The 17,551-nt window shown below is 56.9% G+C and overlaps 1 protein-coding gene across 1 annotated transcript; it reads right to left on the bottom strand.

Moving 5' to 3' along the window:
• Positions 1 to 9,829: 9,829 nt before the first annotated feature.
• On the bottom strand, positions 9,830 to 16,319 carry SLC38A3 (solute carrier family 38 member 3). Its single transcript, XM_004419730.2, has 15 exons — positions 16,120 to 16,319; positions 15,948 to 16,029; positions 15,659 to 15,774; positions 15,009 to 15,082; positions 14,835 to 14,927; positions 14,652 to 14,733; positions 13,489 to 13,571; positions 13,338 to 13,396; positions 12,992 to 13,144; positions 12,831 to 12,910; positions 12,461 to 12,561; positions 12,102 to 12,226; positions 11,865 to 12,009; positions 10,836 to 10,939; positions 9,830 to 10,747 (listed from the first exon to the last, which is right to left on the bottom strand). Exons 1-15 carry the CDS (start codon positions 16,218 to 16,220, stop codon positions 10,643 to 10,645), a joined length of 1,503 nt encoding a protein of 500 aa, XP_004419787.1. The 5' UTR covers positions 16,221 to 16,319; the 3' UTR covers positions 9,830 to 10,642.
• Between the last annotated feature and the right edge of the window lie 1,232 nt (positions 16,320 to 17,551).

Raw genomic sequence — 17,551 nt, 5'->3', positions numbered from 1 at the left:
GGAGTTGGGAGAGGTGTAAACAAGGAATCCTGCTGCCGTTAAAAAAACGTCCGCCCAGGTTATGTGTGCAGAGAAGGGAGAAACTAACGGTGCCTGGGAAGGTCAGGGAGCCTTCCTGGTGGAGGTGATGTGGGGAGTGCTGGACGGGGAAAAGCACTGAGGCGGAAGGTTGCAGGAAGAGGGAACAGGGAGGTGGGACCAGGAGGGTGGATTTGGTGAAGGGCCAGAGAGAAAATCAAGGATCAGAGCTGGAGAAACTGCTTGCTTTGCAGCTGAGGCAACTGAGGCCCAGAGGGGCCAGGACCCATCCACAGTCATCCAATAAAGGATACCACAGGCATCCTGCTTCCTTCACACTTGGGAACCCAGGAGTCCTTTTGAGATGTTGTTTTTGGGACAGGGGATGGCTGCCTAGCCAGGGCCTCATGGGCACCAGAGGAGGCATGACTTGTCCCTGTGCACACTGGTCCAGCATCACCTGGACTAGACCATAACAGACAAAGAAATGACATCCAGCAGAACTGAGGGCCACACCACAGCTGGAATGGAGAAGTGGCAGCTGTCAGCTCACCAGGACAGCCAGAATAGCCTTGGGGCTCACCACAGGCAACAGGGCAGGTCCAGCTTGTCCTGAGTTCCTGTGTGCACCAGGCTAAGCAGGGTGAGGAATGGAGACCCCCTCAGTGGGCTGTGACACTCCAGCCCACAGGCTCCAGGAAGGGGAAGCTGCCAGCACTTCCCCAAAGGCAGTTTTGGGGTGGGTGTGTCTGCCCCCACCCAGAGTCCAGGAAGAGGCAGGACCCCACAGGGATACTCAGAGTCCAGGATCCTGACCACCCCACCTCCATGGCTCCCAGGAGGCAGGGAGTCCCTGGCAAGACCCTGTGACCACCAAATCACAGCCTTGCAGATGGCCTCAGCAGCTTCTGCTTGTAGATCTCAGTGGCCAGAGCTGGCTCCCTCCCTGCAGCCCTGAGCCAGGCTCCACCTCCTGGTACATCCCCAGCACTTCCCCCTTCCTACTTCTTAGCCCAGCAGCAGTTCTGAGATTGGAGTCGGCTACCCTACTCTCTCTGCTCCTTCCTTCCAAATCTCTCTTCCCAAGGTTTTCTTTCCCTGGAAGGAACAGTTTCAAGCCTAGGGGGTCTTGGGGTCCAGGGTCCCCCTTCCTGTTCATCCACCTCCTTCAGAGACAATAGGCTTTGGTCTGGAAAACTCAGGCCCCAGTAATCCTTGCTAGAAGTTTCTGGATGGGATAGTGGGCTCCACCTGACACAGGGGCCGGAGGATCTGGGAGGAGGAGTTATCTGTTCAACTACTACTTGCTGTGAACCTACAGCAAATAGGTTCAGAAGAAGGGGGACCTGTCCTCAGCACAGTGTGCCACTGTGCTGAGAACCCTAGGGTGAGGGAGGCAGCTAGGACCCTGTTCCCCAGGAGCACATGCCAAACAAGTAAACAGGCAAATGAATTCCAGTTTCTGAGGAAATCAACGGGGTCACCTGAGAGCCACTGGGAGGTGTATGTAGGAGGGAACAGTCTGAAGACAGGACCTTTAAATGACAAGAAGTGGGGGGCCTGCCAGGTGCCACAGCGGTTAAGTGCACGCACTCTGCTTCCGATGGCCTGGGGTTCGCAGGTTCGCAGGTTCGGATCCCAGGCACGCACCGCTTGTCAAGCCATGCTGTGGCGGCGTCCCATATAATGTAGAGGAAGATGGGCACGGATGTTAGCCCAGGGCCAGTCTTCCTCAACAAAAAGAGGAGGATTGGCATCGGATGTTAGCTCAGGGCTAATCTTCCTCACACACACACGCACACAAATGACGAGAAGGGACCAACTGTGTGACAAGGCAAGAGAAGAGAGTGATTAGGCACAGGCAACAGCAAGTGTAAAGACCCTCGGGCTGGAAGGGGCTGAGTGTTCCTGGAACAGAAAAGAGGGCAGCCTGGCCAGAATAGCGAGAATAAGAGGGGCAGAGGTGTGAGTGCCATGAGGCATCACTAAGGAATAGGGCAGGCAGGGGTTCCCAAGTCCCCAAGAGATGCTGAGGTAGATAGGTAGATAGGTAGGGGTGCATATGAGCCTGCAGCAGGCCCCAGCATCTCCAAGCCGGTGACCCATGTCTGGCCCTGCAAATCCAAGTGGTCTTAGCAGTTAGGGTGCTACTGATATGTCAGGCAGAGAACTGTCCAGTGCCTTGGCAGGGGACCCAGGGAGCCCTCAGGGCTTTGGGGCCAAGTCTGAGCTGAGTCCCCCTCTTCGTTGTCCTTGAAGAGCTCATGGTCCAACTTGCCACTATGTCTGCCACATACACAGACTCTAAAGGCCACCTCCCCTGGGAAACCCAGGGTCCTTAGAGGGTCTGGGAAATAAAAATCAGGCCTATCCCCAGGAGTCAATCCTCTGTTCACCTCACTGCCCAGCCCTCCTGTCAGGCTGTCCAAAGGCTGGGGCTCAGAGCCTCTCCTGCGACTTGTTAGGGCCTTCATTAGCAGTGCTTCCTGGAATTTAATTTAATGAAGGAGCAAAAACAGCCCTAATGAAGGTGATGCAACAGCAAGCAGCCCATGAGGTGCCTCCAAGGCTCAGCCACCTGGGCTCAGGAGCTTCCTGTAGATGGTGACTGGGAGTAGAGAGGGAAGAGAAGGAGTACCTGTCCTGGGAGGGATGCTGGTCACTGAGCCCTGGGAGCATGGGACACCGCTCTGCCATACCGCAGGGAGCAAATGCTGGGAACGAAGCCAACTAGACAGAGTTAGGTGAGTGAGCTGGGTTGGGGACAGCTTCAGGCTGCTGCAGAAAAGCTGAGATGCTACCAGCCAATGCAAAGGCCCTGGGCCAGCATGGTATGTCACAGCACAGGCCAGACTGTGGGCTAGTGCCAGGGGGTGGTCAGCAGGGGCCAGATCATCAGGGCCATGGGGCAGGAAAGAGATTAAATTTTATTCCAAATGTGATGGAATGATTGGAGAGTTTTTAAGACAGAGTGACATGTTCTGCTATTTTTTTTAAAATAATTTTATTTATTTATTTATTTTTTCCCCAAAACCCCAGTAGATAGTTGTATGTCATAGTTGCACATCCTTCTAGTTGCTGTATGTGGGACACGGCCCCAGCCTGGCCGGAGAAGCAGTGCGTCGGTGCACGCCCGGGATCCGAACCTGGGCTGCCAGCAGCGGAGCGCGCGCACCTAACCACTAAGCCACAGGGCCGGCCCTGATCTATTTTAAAGATCCCTGTGGCTGCTACAAGGAGTATGACCCCTGTGGATGAAAAATGGCAGGGAGGAAGGCAGGGGGTGATCACCATGTGGTGCAGGAGGTGAGGGTGATGGAGTGAAACCTTGGAGACAGGGCTGTCCCATATCCCCTAAGAGAAAGGAGCTCCTGGGGACACACACGAATAACTGGGCTGAACTTGTTTCCTCCAGCAGGTTTGGGCTGGCTGGTCCTATTTCAGACTTCGCCACAAGCTTGGCCTCTCTTCCAAATGGACATTACTCAAACATTTAAAGAAAATCAGTCTAAAGGGGTTTCCATACCTGCTTCCCCACCTTTGTGCACCTCTCCACCTCCACTGCTGCAGTTCCCTTCCCATTTCTCAATCCCTAGTAAGCCTTCCTTGCCCTGCCACCCTGCCCCCAGGTCTTAGCCAGCGCCAGGCTCCCCAGGAACCCCAGCACTGTATTTCTCAAGGGAAAAGAACCGGAGGCTCAGGTGTGGGGTCCAGAGCTGGGCCTGTCCCTGACTCCCACCCCTGCCCTAGGACCCCGCAACCCTGCCTGCCCTAGGCCCCGGGCCACAGCAGGCCCCTCCCCACACCCCTCCTCCCTCCCTCAAGTTCTTTTTTTTTTTCTTTTTTGAGGAAGATCAGCCCTGAGCTAACATCCACGCTAATCCTCTTTTTTTTTTTTTTTTTGTTGCTGAGGAACACCGCCTCTGAGCTAACATCTATTGCCAATCCTGCTCCTTTCCCCCCCCCCCCAAAGCCCCAGTAGATAGTTGTATGTCATAGCTGCACATCCTTCTAGTTGCTGTCTGTGGGACGTGGCCTCAGCATGGACCGAGAAGCGCTGCGCTAGTGCGCGCCTGGTATCCAAACCGGGGCCGCCACTAGGGGAACCTGCGCACTTAACCTCTAAGCCACCGGACCAGCCCTCTCACAAGGTTTTGATGCCTCTGACCCCAAGGTGCGGTACCCACGCCCCACTCACGGTGATCTCCCCCCACTCACGCCTGCCGGGCCGAGCTGAGGCCGGAAGCGGCCTCCGAGTGCGCCGCTCTGCCTCTTCCGGGACCTCTCTAGGCGGGAGTGCGGGGTTTCGATGGCCGCCGGAGGCCAAGGATGGCTTCTCGGGGCAGCGGCACCTCCTGGCGGGCCTGGGGCGCAGCGCGGGAGCCGAGCCCGGCCCAGTTCCCCCGCCTCATCTCCTCTCCTCCCCTCTCCTCCCGACAACCCATCGCGATTACCCACACCAGGCCTGCCTCGCGCCTCATTCTGTCTCCAGCCCTGGCCCCCGCCTCGGCCGATCTGCCACTCTGTGGCGGGCGAGTCCCTCCCTCCATAGGGCAGTAGCCGTTAGGCGTCCTCTTGCTCTGAGCCACCCGTGGCGCCCCACCGCCTTCGCCCTGCTCTGACCCCGGCCCACCAGGCCCTCCTCCAGCTGTAGCCGTCCTCGGCCCATCTTCCCAACGTCCCATGACACCCGCCTTTCTGCTTCCTCTGATCCTGGCATCCTGGCATCTTCACACCTTCTGTTCCAGGACACTCTCTTGCCTCTACCTCCCCAAATTCACAGCAGAGATCACACGCTGATTTGGGTTGGTTACCCCAGTGGGCACTTCCTCTGCTCCCTGAGGGTCAGGCGGCTCCGTGGCCATCGCCTGCGCCCAGCCCAGGGCCGGGTGCGCAGTGGGAGCTCCGGGTGCCAGGCTGAGTTTGACCCCAAAGACAGGGGCAGGATAAGGAGAGGAGCTGGGTAATACTTGGAGGGGCTCTCAGAATGCCTTGTCAAGGGTGAATCTGGGAGTCCGGCCCCTTCTTCTGCTCCGGGAACCCTCCAAAGTCAGGCAGCCCTTGGCGGGGGGCGGGGGGCTGGCTCCCTGAGGAATCGGCCTACCGTGGGACTGGCAGCTCCTCACTCACCTGCCCAGGATGAGGCCCCGACCCCTCTCTGGCGACCTCACCCCTCCCTCTCCGCCCCTAGCCTTCCTGCCTGCCTTCCTCCCAGGCGCCAACCAGGAAGCCTTCCTCGACTGCCTTTGAGCCTTAGTGCCGGGCTGCACAGTCATAGCTGACCATCCCAGCCACCTGGCCGGAGAAACATGAGTGGTGGGTCACCGCGCAGCCCAGACTTGGGCTGTTGACCACCAGGGGGCAGCAGAGGCCGCATTCTACAGATCTCGGGGGATTAGGACGGTGTCTAATCCTGCCCAAATCCCAACGCGCGTGGTGCGGCAGGTTTGCAGCCTTGCGTGTTTTTTTTTGTTTTTTTTTTTTTTTTGTGAGGAAGATCAGCCCTGAGCTAACATCCATGCTAATCCTCCTCTTTTTGCTGAGGAAGAGCGGCTCTGAGCTAACATCTATTGCCAATCCTCCTCCTTTTTTTCCCCCCAAAGCCCCAGTGGATAGTTGTATGTCATAGTTGTACATCCTTCTAGTTGCCGTATGTGGGACTCGGCCTTACCATGGAGGGAGAAGCGGTGCGTCGGGGCCCGCCCGGGTCCCAACCCGAGCTGCCAGTAGTGGAGCACGCGCACTTAACCGCTAAGCCACCGGGCCGGCCCAGCCTTGCGTGGTTTTGAAACCAATTTTGTTCTTTCAGATTTTTTCCAAGGCTACTCTTTCTTTCTAAGTAACTTATAGTCAATTATTACTGTTCTAAGTTGTTTGAAAGTTAGTTGCTGGATGACTTTAAATTGAGGTCATGGCAGACATCTGGATGAGTCCTCCAGATCCCTCCACATACTCCTTGCTGTTCCCTGGCTGTATCTTGGACCCACGCTTGGCTATGCTGGGCAGTGGCCACCCTGCATACTCCCTGATGCCAACTGTCCAACCTCTATCTACTGTCTTCCAGCTCAGTTCCTCCAGGGCCCTGGCCCAGAAGTCCTTCACCTACCTCCAACCCACCATCCTACCAGCTTCTTCCAATCTCTTACCCTCAATAGCTTCTTCTTCCCAGTCTTCTCTGAAAGTCTCTGTTGGCCCTGCTTCTCTCACTTCACACAAGTTGTCTACACTTGTTCTTTCCAGTTCCTAAGTCTCTCTTCTCTACCCACTCCAGACAGGCTTGCCCCTCCCTCCACAAAACACCCCTGGTCAGCGTTCTCAGTGACCTACACATTGCTGAACCCGGTGGTCTGCTATCCACCCTCGCCTCCTCGAGCAGGCGATGCTTGCCTGGCTCCCAGGTGCCTGCATTCTCCTGGGTGTCCTCCCACCTCCTGGCTGCTCCCGCTCAGCTCCTTCGCTGGTTCCATCTCATCTCTCCTACCTCATGACAGAGGACTGGTTCAGGGCTCAGTCCTGACTGGTGCCCTCCTCTGTCTAAACTCACCTCCCCTCATCTCATCGAGGCCCCTGGCTTTAAGTACCAGCCACTAGCTTTGCCTCCCACCTCCAAAGCCCCAGTGCTGAACTCAAGTCACATCCAGCAGCTGACTTGGCATCTCCACTTTGATGTCCAGTTAGTGTTTTAAACTTTTCATCAGCAAAACTGATCTCCCTCCCAAGCCTGCTCCTCCCCCAGCCTCCCTCAGTGGATACAGTGGCACCTTAGTCCCTAGACAGGCTTGGAGTCACTCTTGACTTGTCTCTGCCCCTCCCCTCATACCCAGACCATCAGGGAACCCTGCTGTCTCACCTTCAGAACAAGCCCAGCGTCTCACCCAACCATGCCACCACTTGGGCTGAGCCACTAGACATGTCTGTCAGGAACACATGCAATAGCCTTTGTGTCAGTGTCACCCTTGGCTCTCCATCCCCTACTGTGGAGTGTAGTCTCAATACAGCATCCAGAATAATCCATTTAAAATTTAGAGTTGCTACTGAGTCAGATTCTGCCCCCTCCTTTGTTCAGGACCCTGCATTGACTTTTATCTTTCTCAGAGAAAAATCCAAAGTTCTTATGGGGGCTGACAAGGCCCTGTAACATCTGCCCCGCTCATTAGCCCCCACTTGCCCCTTCTACCCTCTCCGGCCTCACTCAGCATCAGCCACATGGCTTCCTGGCTGCTCCTCTCACATGCCAGGCACATTCTGCCTTAAGGCTTTGCACTGGCTGATCCCTCTAGCTGAATGTTCCCTGCAGGCATCCACATGGCTTCCTCCCTCTTTAAATCTCTGATCAAAGGTCCCTTTTTCAGTGGGGCCCACCCTGACCCACCTCTCAACTCTCTGTTCATCATGCTTACCTTGCCATTTTTACTTCCTATCGTACTGAGCATCTTTTATTTATTTATTTTTTGTGAGGGAGATCAGCCCTGAGCTAACATCCATGCTGATCCTCCTCTTTTTGCTGAGGAAGATTGGCTCTGAGCTAACATCTATTGCCAATCCTCCACCTTTTTTTCTTCCCCAAAGCCCCAGTACCTAGTTGTATGTCATAGGTGCACATCCTTCTAGTTGCTGTATGTGGGACGCAGCCTCAGCATGGCCGGAGAAGTGGTGCGTTGGTGTGTGCCCGGGATCCAAACCCGGGCTGCCAGTAGCGGAGCGCGCGCACTTAACCGCTAAGCCACGGGGCCGGCCCACTGAGCATCTTTTAACAAATGATACAATTTACTGATTATGTGTCATGGTTCTGGTCTGAATCCAATCCCCCACCTAGAATGTAAGTTCAAGGAGGGCAGGGTCTTCACTTTGTTCACTGCTGTATGCACAGGAGCTGGAAGAGTGCCTGGCACATAGGAAATCCTAGTAAATACTAGTTGAATGAATGAATCCCCTTTCAGTTGATAGGCGAATGTGTGTGTGTACACACAGGTGTGTTGGCTGCAGGCAGGGATCACTGCTGGGCAGGGAGACCAAGGCCCATGCTTTGTCCCCTTGTTCTGGTCTATATTATCTTATTTTTCTGTTATAAGCAGTCATAAGGAAAACAGTGAAAAGAAATATAGAAGACCTCTGTGCTGGACTTTCTGGCTGCTCTATCTTGTCAATATTTCAAGCAGAGCAAATTTTTTCCAGAGCAATTTTTAAAGAGCAAAAAAGAAGGAAAAAACCTGCGAAATTCTTCAAAACATATAAAAAGCCTTGATGCTGACCAAGGGCCTTCAGACTCACTCTCATGGAGGCCGAGTAGCTAGAACTTGACAGCCAGGGACAAAGGATATTCATTTTCAAACAGTCTCGTGGTCACTTGGTTTCTGGATATAGTATAGGGGCCACATCACCTGACCCCTTCCCCCAGGAGCCTGCTGCCCACCAGTCAGGCTGGGGGAGACCTTGCTGAACAGGGAGAGATGGGATGGCCTCCTGGGGCCAGGGTCCTTCCTCCACTCCAGCTCTGCGTGTGTGTGTGTAGTTGGGGCCAGGGCGGGGGCGGGGCAGGTGGAGATACTGTCAGCACATCCCCCTGGTCTGAGAGGCCTGAAGCCAGGCCTGGGGACTTAAGAGACTCCAGGCAGTCCTGACGCTGCTCTGACCTGTAGCTTTCTTTGGATGGAGGGAGTGTGAGAAAAGACGCCAAGGTCTGTCTGCAGGATGGACCCTGCCCTTTATTGCCTCCCACTCCCCAGGAGCCAAGAGTCCCAGGCAGGGCTGTAGTCCCATCTGATGAGGAATAAGCCAGAGACCCCCAGAGGGCAGCCCCTCATGCCAGGGCACTCTGGGATGTAGCCCCCTCTAGGCCAGTGTCCAGCTCTTTTCTGGGGCCACGGGGCTCCTGGGTGAGTCCCTAGGCTTGAGTCAGGTGCCTGGAGCTGATGGGAACTGGACTCAGGAAGCCCCCCTCTGACCAGCTGGCACTGCCATAGGCCTAGCAGCCACCAGCTTGAGGAAGTTCTTTCTTCAGGGTTTCCCAAGCTGGCAGCTGCCTTGCCAGTTCAAACTGGATTTTTCCTGCTGCCCTTTCCCTGCTGGCCTAGCTGGGTGCAGGGTCTCTCCTAATGAGGGTTTGGTGCCAAGGCCTTGGCAGTTCCATCCCGCTGGGTCCCAGCTGGTTCAGGCCTGCCCCAGGCAATGGGCAGCCTCCCAGTCCCACCCAGGCCAGGGCACCTGGGGCTGCCCTGCATCCTTGCAGCCCCTGCCCGGCCTTGGACTGCCCCACTCAAAACTCAGGCCCCACATACAGCGACTTACTGACCCACCTTTATTCACAGTGGGTTTTACTATTAATAAAAGATCAGCCTGACAGGGCACAGGATTCCTGGACTTTTGTCCCCAGACTCAAGGCATTGACAGAGGGTTGACATGGCAGCCAGGGGAGGGCAGGGGGCCCTTCCGCAGGGCTTCCGCAGGGCTTGGCTGCACCCAGCTCAGACCCCTCGCTGAAGCTGCTGGGGATGCACCTCACGTTGCCTCCTTCCGGAGGCCTCTCTGTGTCCCATTTCCTGGGGCCTCATTAATTCCTCCCCACCTCACCCCGTGAGAAAGCAGGTCTGTGCTGAGCCTGGCCCAGGCCCAGAGCCTGGTCTGAGCATGACACTGGTTGGTTTGGGAGGCAAGGGGCAGGGTGGGGTAGGGGACTCGCCCTGTCCCCCCCACCCCAATCCCTGCGAAAGAGGCAGGAGGGGCCTCCATCACCATCCATGTCCTGGCTCCCACCCCACTTTCCAGGAGCCCAGGGACCATGGAGATCAAGAATATAAAACATAGCTGATCTTACGTATAATATTTATAAAAGGGGGCTGCTAGCCTCTCCACCCCTGCCCCAGATTGGCCCCTGGGGTCTTTGGCTTCCAGGGGCAGAGACGTTCTGGGCCCCAGCCTCTTTCTTCTCTCAGCAGTGGAATATGAGCCATGGCCCCAGCTTGAGGTCAAGGGAATCCCAGCCTCCGCGGGACAGTGAAGGGGCAGGGCGGGGGTCCGTTGGGGGTACCCACATCAGCCTCACCCTCAAAAGAAACTGCTGGCTCCAGACATAGGGTGGAGGGGGTCTGCTCTTGGTGGAGAGGATGGGAGAAGGGGCCTGAGCCCAAGTGCCTGAAAGGGGCCTTGGGGACAGAAGGGGGGAAAGCAAGAGGGCTGAGGGAGATGAGGCCCCAGGGTGCAAACTGTGGCCCAGCAGCAGGGTCAGGGGATGGCTGCAGGCCTGGGTTCCAGCTCTATGTGCCCCGACAGGCTGTGTGACCTCAGAGGCAGCTGCTAGGCCTCAGTGTATGCATCTGGGATGCATAGGGATAAGGAGCTCGGGTGGGATCTGAGGCAACAAGAAGGAAGCAGCGGTACAGCCTCACCCTGCCCCCAGCTAAGGAAGCCCCTACAGCCTGGGAGCCCAGCAGGGTAGTGGCCCAAGGGCCTTGGTCCTGGCTTTTTAACAAAAACTTTCCACAGAGAGGACGTGGGGCAGGGCCAAATGTCACAGCATTAACCACGTCTTCCTGCTGTCCCCTGACTGGCCACTGGGTGGGAGCAGGGGCTGAAAAGTCTGGACAGGGGTACTAGGATGAGCAAACAGAACAGGATAGGGGTCGTCCTAGTGGCTTCCTCCATGCTGGCCAGTCCCCGAGACCCAATCAATGATGATGAAGCTCAAGCTCATGGTCATCAGCAAGAGGCCAAGCACAGCGAAACAAAGGGCCTGTGGGGTCAGAAGTCAGGGTCAGGTCTGAGGTCAGGGCAGCCCCCTTAGTCCCACACTAGCCCACTGACCTCCAGGCCCCTCGCACCAGGATTTTGGGGGTGGACTTTGCAGGTTCCTTCTCGGTGGGTATGATGCGGAAGTAGAAGATGGCAGGGAAGATGAAGATGAGGCACGGGGCAGATGTGGCACCTGCAAAGTACAAGGCATGGCCCCTGCTGGCTCATGTCCCCCTATTGGCTAAGGTTCAGGGGTGGACCCTTCAATGAGATCAAATATTCCTTGTTGGAGGTGTTTCATCACAAGACTCCACTTGAGAGCTCTGCCTGATTCTGGAGAGCCCACCAGCCCCTCTCCTTGTTCTCTGTCCACCATGATGGAAGGCTAGTGTTGTTGATGTCAGAAGAATCTGTCAGTGAATAAAGCTAGCATAGAGGAAAGGCAAGCCAAGAGACAGAGAAGAAGTCTTGAGGATATTGGGCTCCTGGATATAGCTATTACTGAAGGCTTTTCCATTATTTAAGCCAATACATTCCTTTCTGCTTAATTCATTTTGAGTTGGATTTCAGACATACAGAACCAAGAGTCCTCTCTATGATACCCATGATACTCAGTCCCCAGGTTTGTGTGTTGGTCCCTGAACACTTGGGTTGGGGAGTCAGTCTCCTGAGTTGGGTCACCCCAAAGATGTCTCAGAATTGCTGATCTTCCAGCTCAGAGCCCCAGCTGGGATGGGACAATGGACAGAGCACCAAACCTGTAGTCCCGGGATCCTGGGCTGAATCAAGGCCCTGCTACTCCCTTAATTACTCTGAACTTCAGTTTCCTTGTATATGAAACGGGGACAAGAGCCAATGAGATCCTTTGTGGAAGCCCCTGACCCCTGGGCTCCACCCTGTCTGCCAGCAAGGAGAACTGAATCAGTGGTTCTGAGCCTTCAAAAGGGATTAGAATAGCCTTAAGGACAAAATCTCAGACGGGAGACCAAGCTGTGCACATGGCCAGCAGCCATCAATTAACTTTAGGGTATGAGCTCAGGAATCTGCCAGGATTTGCAGAAGGGAAATTCTCTGGGGCAATACACTGTCTCCATACAGAGCAGGGCCAAGATCCTTACCGATGACCCCAAAGATGCCCAGGATGTTGGGGGCAAAGATGACCAGCAGGTTGATACAAGTGAGTAGGGCAGTGGCAATGAGCGCGTGCCGGAGCCAACTGAACTCTTGGTTCTGAAACAGTATCTGCTGGATGGCGCGGCGCACCTGGGGGGCAGGAGGGTGGGAGTCATCAATCTGTCAGCCCCATCAGCCCCACCCGTTGGTCTGGCCACCAGGCCATCTGCCCACCGGCTCACCGGAAACAGAACAATTGGCACTGTGAGCGTGACTGCTGTCAGCACAGCCACGCGCACACACAGGATCAGCACATCAAATGGGTCCACCTCGTTGTAGGTGTGCAGCAGCTCCGACTCCACCCCGTCTGCGGCAGGCAGGGAGGGTGGTCAGCAGGTGGCCCAGGGAGGAAGTTGGACTCTGAGCCTGGGTTGACCCTGATGCTGTGGGGAGTGGCAACAGACTCACCTCCACAGCTGCAGGGCACAGTTAGGTATCACACACCTAATGAGCGCCTATAGTATGCAGGGTGCCATGGCCATTGGCCAGCCCCTTGCCCCCTAGCCTGGCCTCTGCCTCTGCCCCCATGTTCCAGCCATACCGTAGAAGGTGAGGTAGCCGAAGAGGGCGGCCAGGAAGTACATGACATACATGACGGCGATGGACAGGTTGGAGATGTGCTGCATCTTCCTCTTGGAGGGGCTATGGGACAGTAGGGAAGGGGATTCGGGCCAAGCTGGGCCACATTGGGAGACCCCCATGTGCCCCAGGGTCTCTCTGGCACCACACCCTCACCATCTGGCAGATGAAGAAGCCTCCTTCTTGCCCCCAATCTCATGGCAGCCATGGAGATCTTTGATAAAATGACTTGGCTCCTGTCACTCTCCTTCCTCCCTTTCAGGACCACATCCATTCTCCCCAAACCAGCTCAAGGCTGCCCCTACCCCACTCTCCCAGCCAGGGACACCTACTCCTTGAGCTCTGTATAGATGGGCAGCACCTCGGGGTGGCAGACGAAGGCGAAGGCCATGATGGGGATAGTGTATGCTGTCTGGGGAGACATGGGAACTGTGTCACGGCAGCCCCTCACACTCTCACGGGGTTCCCTACCCCCACCCTGGCCCGTCGGAACCTGTGTGTTGAGTGTGAAGTAGCTTGGGGTGCAGAAGGCTGCGGCTTCAGTCTCCACCTGCAGCAGCGCCTCGTCAACAAGGCTGATGTTGCCCGTGGCGTTGGTGATGTTGGGGGGCAGCGGGCAGGGCACATGGAACTTTTTGTAGATGACCTGGGCGGGGAGGATAAGGATATTGGGGCCAGGTTAGGGTGTCTGGGAAGTCACTATGAAGCCACATCTAGATCAGGACTGGAGGAGCTGCCTTCTAACCCAGGCTTCCCAGAGAGACCTGCCCCCTTTCTCTGACAGAGGACGCTCCTAGGACACCTGTACCCTCCCTCGACCAGGATGGAGGGTGACTCACTGCAATTAGGAAGAAGACCATGCAGCTGAGAGAGAAGCCACTGGAGTAACCCAGGTAGCCTGCAAAGTTGCAGGATGCTGTGAGACTGGGGGTCCCCTCGCATGCATCCCTCCAACATCCCCCTCCAAGGCCCTGGCTCCATCACACTCACCAAGCTGCCGCATCAGTGCCAAGGGCAGAATGACAGTGACAGAGACCAGGATCACCAGGTAGTTCCCATTCAGGTACCAGTCCCTGCAGGGACGGGAATGAGGAGCCAAGATCAGAGCCCACCCAGCCTTGGGTGGAGCCGCCTGCCTCTGCCCCTAGTCAGGGTCACGAGTGGTGCCACTGAGTGACCTCTAGAGAATACTTGTCCACAGCTCTGAGTCTCCCTTTCCCCATTTGCAAAATGGGAATACTCTCAGCACTTTCCTTCTGAGTGAGGTAAGGACTAAGGCTCCTGCTTGGTAACCATTACAATTATAGTTGCTGCTGTTGTTTTTCTCAGGACATACAGGTCTGGGTCCAGCCTCCCCAGGGAGTGGCCCCAAAGGGCCCAGGGAGGTGGGTGAGATGAAAGAGCCTGGCTCTGGGGGGTGGGACATTTTCCATGGGAGTCTCAGGGACTTGCCAACAACCTGTACCCCTTGTGGTCCGTCCTGGCATCTGCATCCTGCATCATCCTGCCCCACCCCCGCAAAGGACAGGGGGATCAGGGAACTAAAGGGATAAGGAATGGGACCCTCCTTCAAAGACAAGCCCAAAGGCCAACCCCTTGGGAAAGGCCCTCAGGGCCCAGGAGCAGAATCCTGGCTGTTTCCCTCCTCCTAGAGCTGCTCTCAGCCTCACAACCCCTCTGCTTGCCTGGGCTGTGTTGCCAAGGGCAGGGCCTGGCTGTCTTCTCTGCCCCATCCACACAACATGGTTGATGTCGCCAGTGCTGGCTAAACGGTTGATGGGCAACTGGGACACCATGGGCTTAATTTCTTCGTTGAGGGGCTACCACACAAGCCACAGTCAGGAATAACAGGCGCTTAGAGCTAAGCCTGAGGCTCTCATATCCTCCCATACTCACAGGCTGGGTCCAGGGCCAGGCAGGGTCCAGCTTCCTCAGCCTCAGCCCACCCCCAGCCCCACATGGCCCTCCTGGGGGGTTCCTCTAGGTGACTGAATGTTAGCTCTGCAGCAGCTCTCAGCCCCTCCACCAGCCACTTGTAGGCTCTGTCTCATCTCTCCCATTAGCCCAGCATGGGCTCCCAGGGCCAGTGTGGACATGGAGGGGTAGACTAGGGCCTCCCGCCCTCACCCAGCCCGCCCCACCCTAGGGCTCACGAGGTATGATCCTTCAGGTTCAGGAAGGTCTGTATGACGAGGGGCAGCTCTGACTTGATGATGTACAGGTAGCTGGACATGGCTGGGGGGAGAGGGGCGGGTAGGCACTGGTGTCAGTCCAACCAGACAGTCTTCATACTGTCTACCCCCCATCACCTGCCTGTGTCTGCCCTCCAGCCTCACCTCCGATGTTCTGCAGTGTGATGGCCAGGGCTGCTGCCAGCTTTCCCGGGGTCCCAAAGGCACGGTAGCCCAGCTGCTCATAGGCACGGATGCCTGTAGATTAGGGAGTCAGGACAGTCAGAGTGCTCTCCCCAGTCCACCCCTCCCCTGCTACAGGCCGGCTTTGAGGCTCACCCACAATCCCTGAGGACTTGAGTAGCAGGTGGATGGAGTAGCTGGAGAGCAGGGCGACGGCTGTCAACAGGAACCTGGGGAAGATGGACGAAGAGAGGCCACTGGGGGCTTCCCTGGCTGGCAGGGGCGGTGAGCTTTGGGAGGCCTGGGCGTGTGGGGTCTGTGACCCAAGTGTCTGGACCCCTAACAGGTGTGGAAGTAAGCTCAGCTGGCCCCAGGGGTGGTGAACACCACCCAATTTGACCCAGGGTAGGCCACGACCCAGAAGGGGCCCTCTGAGCACCACCTCCCCTTGAGTTCTTGGAATAAACATGTTTTCCAATTAGGCTACAGGGCAGAGCCCCCAGGTAAGGACACATGTGCCTACACAAGGTCTGGCCATGGCGGTTTGCCCATTACTTGTAAAAGTGCTAGAAGGACAGACTCAGGCCTGTTAGGCTGGCCCCATGTCGTAATCTCAGTGGGTTTACTGGGAAGGGAGGTATATTTGTCTGGCCATGGCTGGTTTTTTTAGTCGTGGTTTGGGTTGAGTGTAAGTGCCCACCCACTGCAGCCTGGGCCTTGGGCAGGAGATTGGCGGGTCCTGGGAGGTCATGGGTGGTGGCCTGTTTAGGGCTCCTATCTTTAGAAGGCTTGCTGACAGCACTCACAGGAAAAGGATGATGCCCGTATTGGCCATGGCATAGGCGAGCCCCAGGATGCCACTGCCCATGATGGCGTTGCTGAGGTTGAACACTGACATCCCGAACGATGTCTTCCCCTCGAACTGCAGGCACCAGAGTGAGATGGGGAGGGACGGGGGAAGTCAGCAAGGCATGGAGGGCATCTCAGTGTTTGCCATCGCCGTCCCTCAACCTCCCATCGCTGCCCCAGAGCACCTCATTACTGCACCCAAGCTCCCAACGGTGCCCCTGAGTGCCCCCTGCTGCCCTGGCTCACGTCAGTGAAGTGTGGCTCCTTGCTGGGGCTTTTCTGTAGGAAGCCCTCACCCTCAACACAGCTCCGTCTGTGGCTCTCAACCCTGCAGGCACAGTCCAGGGCAGGGAACTCAGCTCCAGCCCCTTGCCCTACACCCTGCCCTGAGCCATGGTTGGGTCCCTCCTCTGCTCACCTCTGGTTGCCTGCTGTAGGGGTGGCAACTGGGAGTAGCCCCTCCGAGTGTTTGCCATTGGGCACTAGCTCCACCATCTCCATCTGCACAGGTGCCTCCATTGCTCAGGGACCACCACCAGGAGCACTGGCTCTCACACCAACACAGTCAGAAGTCTGCAGAGCAGATGGTCCTCTGATTATCCCCCCTCCTTGGGCCCATGGCCCAGCCTCCCATAGGAAGTCTGCAGCCGTACCACACCTCCCAGAGGGTCCTCAGGACATACATGCACATGCAGCTCTGCCTGCTGCCTCGCTGGGCCCTGCCTTTGGGGGAGTAGAGCTTGGACACCTAAGTTCTCCAGGACATCCTGAGGGGGTACATCAGCCTGTATAAAACGTTCCCTCCACCCCCACATACCAGCCTAGGCAAGACTTTGAGGTCTCAATTTCCCCATCTGTGAAGTGAGGGTCAGCTGGATGACCTGAGTTCAGAGCCCAGTGGCGCCAGGACCCCAAGATGCTGAGTCCACGCTTCCAGACCCCACTCTGGGGGTAGGCCCTGGACTGACTCCCCCTCCCTGACATTAATACCGGGAGACGGTTTCCTGTGCCAGCCCTGTGTGCCAGGGACCTCCTAGTCAACCTAGAATGGCACTGCCCAACGGCTGGAGGCCTCAGGAGAGGGTGAGGGCTGTGGGCCCTGTTCCCAGCCACCCGGCGGGCACTGCTGGCAGCCAGAACAAAGGGCCTTCTGTGGGCTGGGAGCTGGCGCTGGGAACGACAGGCGCAGAGGCTACCCACCCAGAGCCAGGAGGCCTGAGGCAGTGCTGGGTGGCTGGACACCTGGGCCCTGCCCGCCTGGCTGTGAAGGGCCCTCAGGGGGCCTTCCAGGAAATGGGTGCCCCAGGGCCCAGTTCTCTGGGCCACACAGGCCTCACCCTCCATATAGCCCTGGTCTCAGGGCCATGTTCTCCTTTAAGCCTCTCCTCTCTTGCTAGGGAATTCCCCCTCCTTAGGTGCCCACCCTCCATCAGTGGACCCTTTGAGCAGATTCCCACTTCCTGGAGCCCCAGGCCAAGAACTCAGAGCCCCCCAACCCTGCCCATTGCCCAGACAACTCACTGGTCCCTCTCCTATCACTGGGGCTAGGAGCCACCCACCTCATGCCCAGAAGGTACCTGGGCACAGTGCCCTCAGGAGCTATAAGGACACCCTGAAGGCCAGATGGGCCAGCAGCAAAGCTGAGGCCAGAGTGGAGACCAGAGAGGGGGCAGCACTGCCAGTCAGATCAGCCAGAGCCTGGTCTTGATGCTGTGGCACCCCTTCTGCTTGGGAACCCTGAATCTTGCCCTGAATCTCCCATCCCCACTTCAGATCCTGATGGTCTCAGGTCAGCTCTTGAGGCTGGAGCACCAGGGGGTCTCAAACTCAGCACTCGGTGCTATGGGTGG

The sequence above is a fragment of the Ceratotherium simum genome, chromosome 5 (assembly GCF_057802395.1).
Source record: "Ceratotherium simum simum isolate JZ-2026a chromosome 5, ASM5780239v1, whole genome shotgun sequence".
Taxonomy (NCBI): Eukaryota; Metazoa; Chordata; class Mammalia; order Perissodactyla; family Rhinocerotidae; genus Ceratotherium; species Ceratotherium simum.
The sequence above is the reverse complement of the archived record's forward strand: the minus strand, read 5'-3'. Positions and strand labels throughout refer to the sequence as shown.

Bases quoted from the DNA above. Each gene is read 5' to 3' on its own strand.
- SLC38A3 (XM_004419730.2), bottom strand. From the start codon at position 16,220: ATGGAGGCACCTGTGCAGATGGAGATGGTGGAGCTAGTGCCCAATGGC. The intron at 13,397-13,488 runs GTGAGTGTGATG...GCAACTTTGCAG, and splicing joins GGCACTGATGCGGCAGCTTG to GCTACCTGGGTTACTCCAGT. The intron at 13,145-13,337 runs GTGAGTCACCCT...CTCCCCGCCCAG, and splicing joins TGGTCTTCTTCCTAATTGCA to GTCATCTACAAAAAGTTCCA.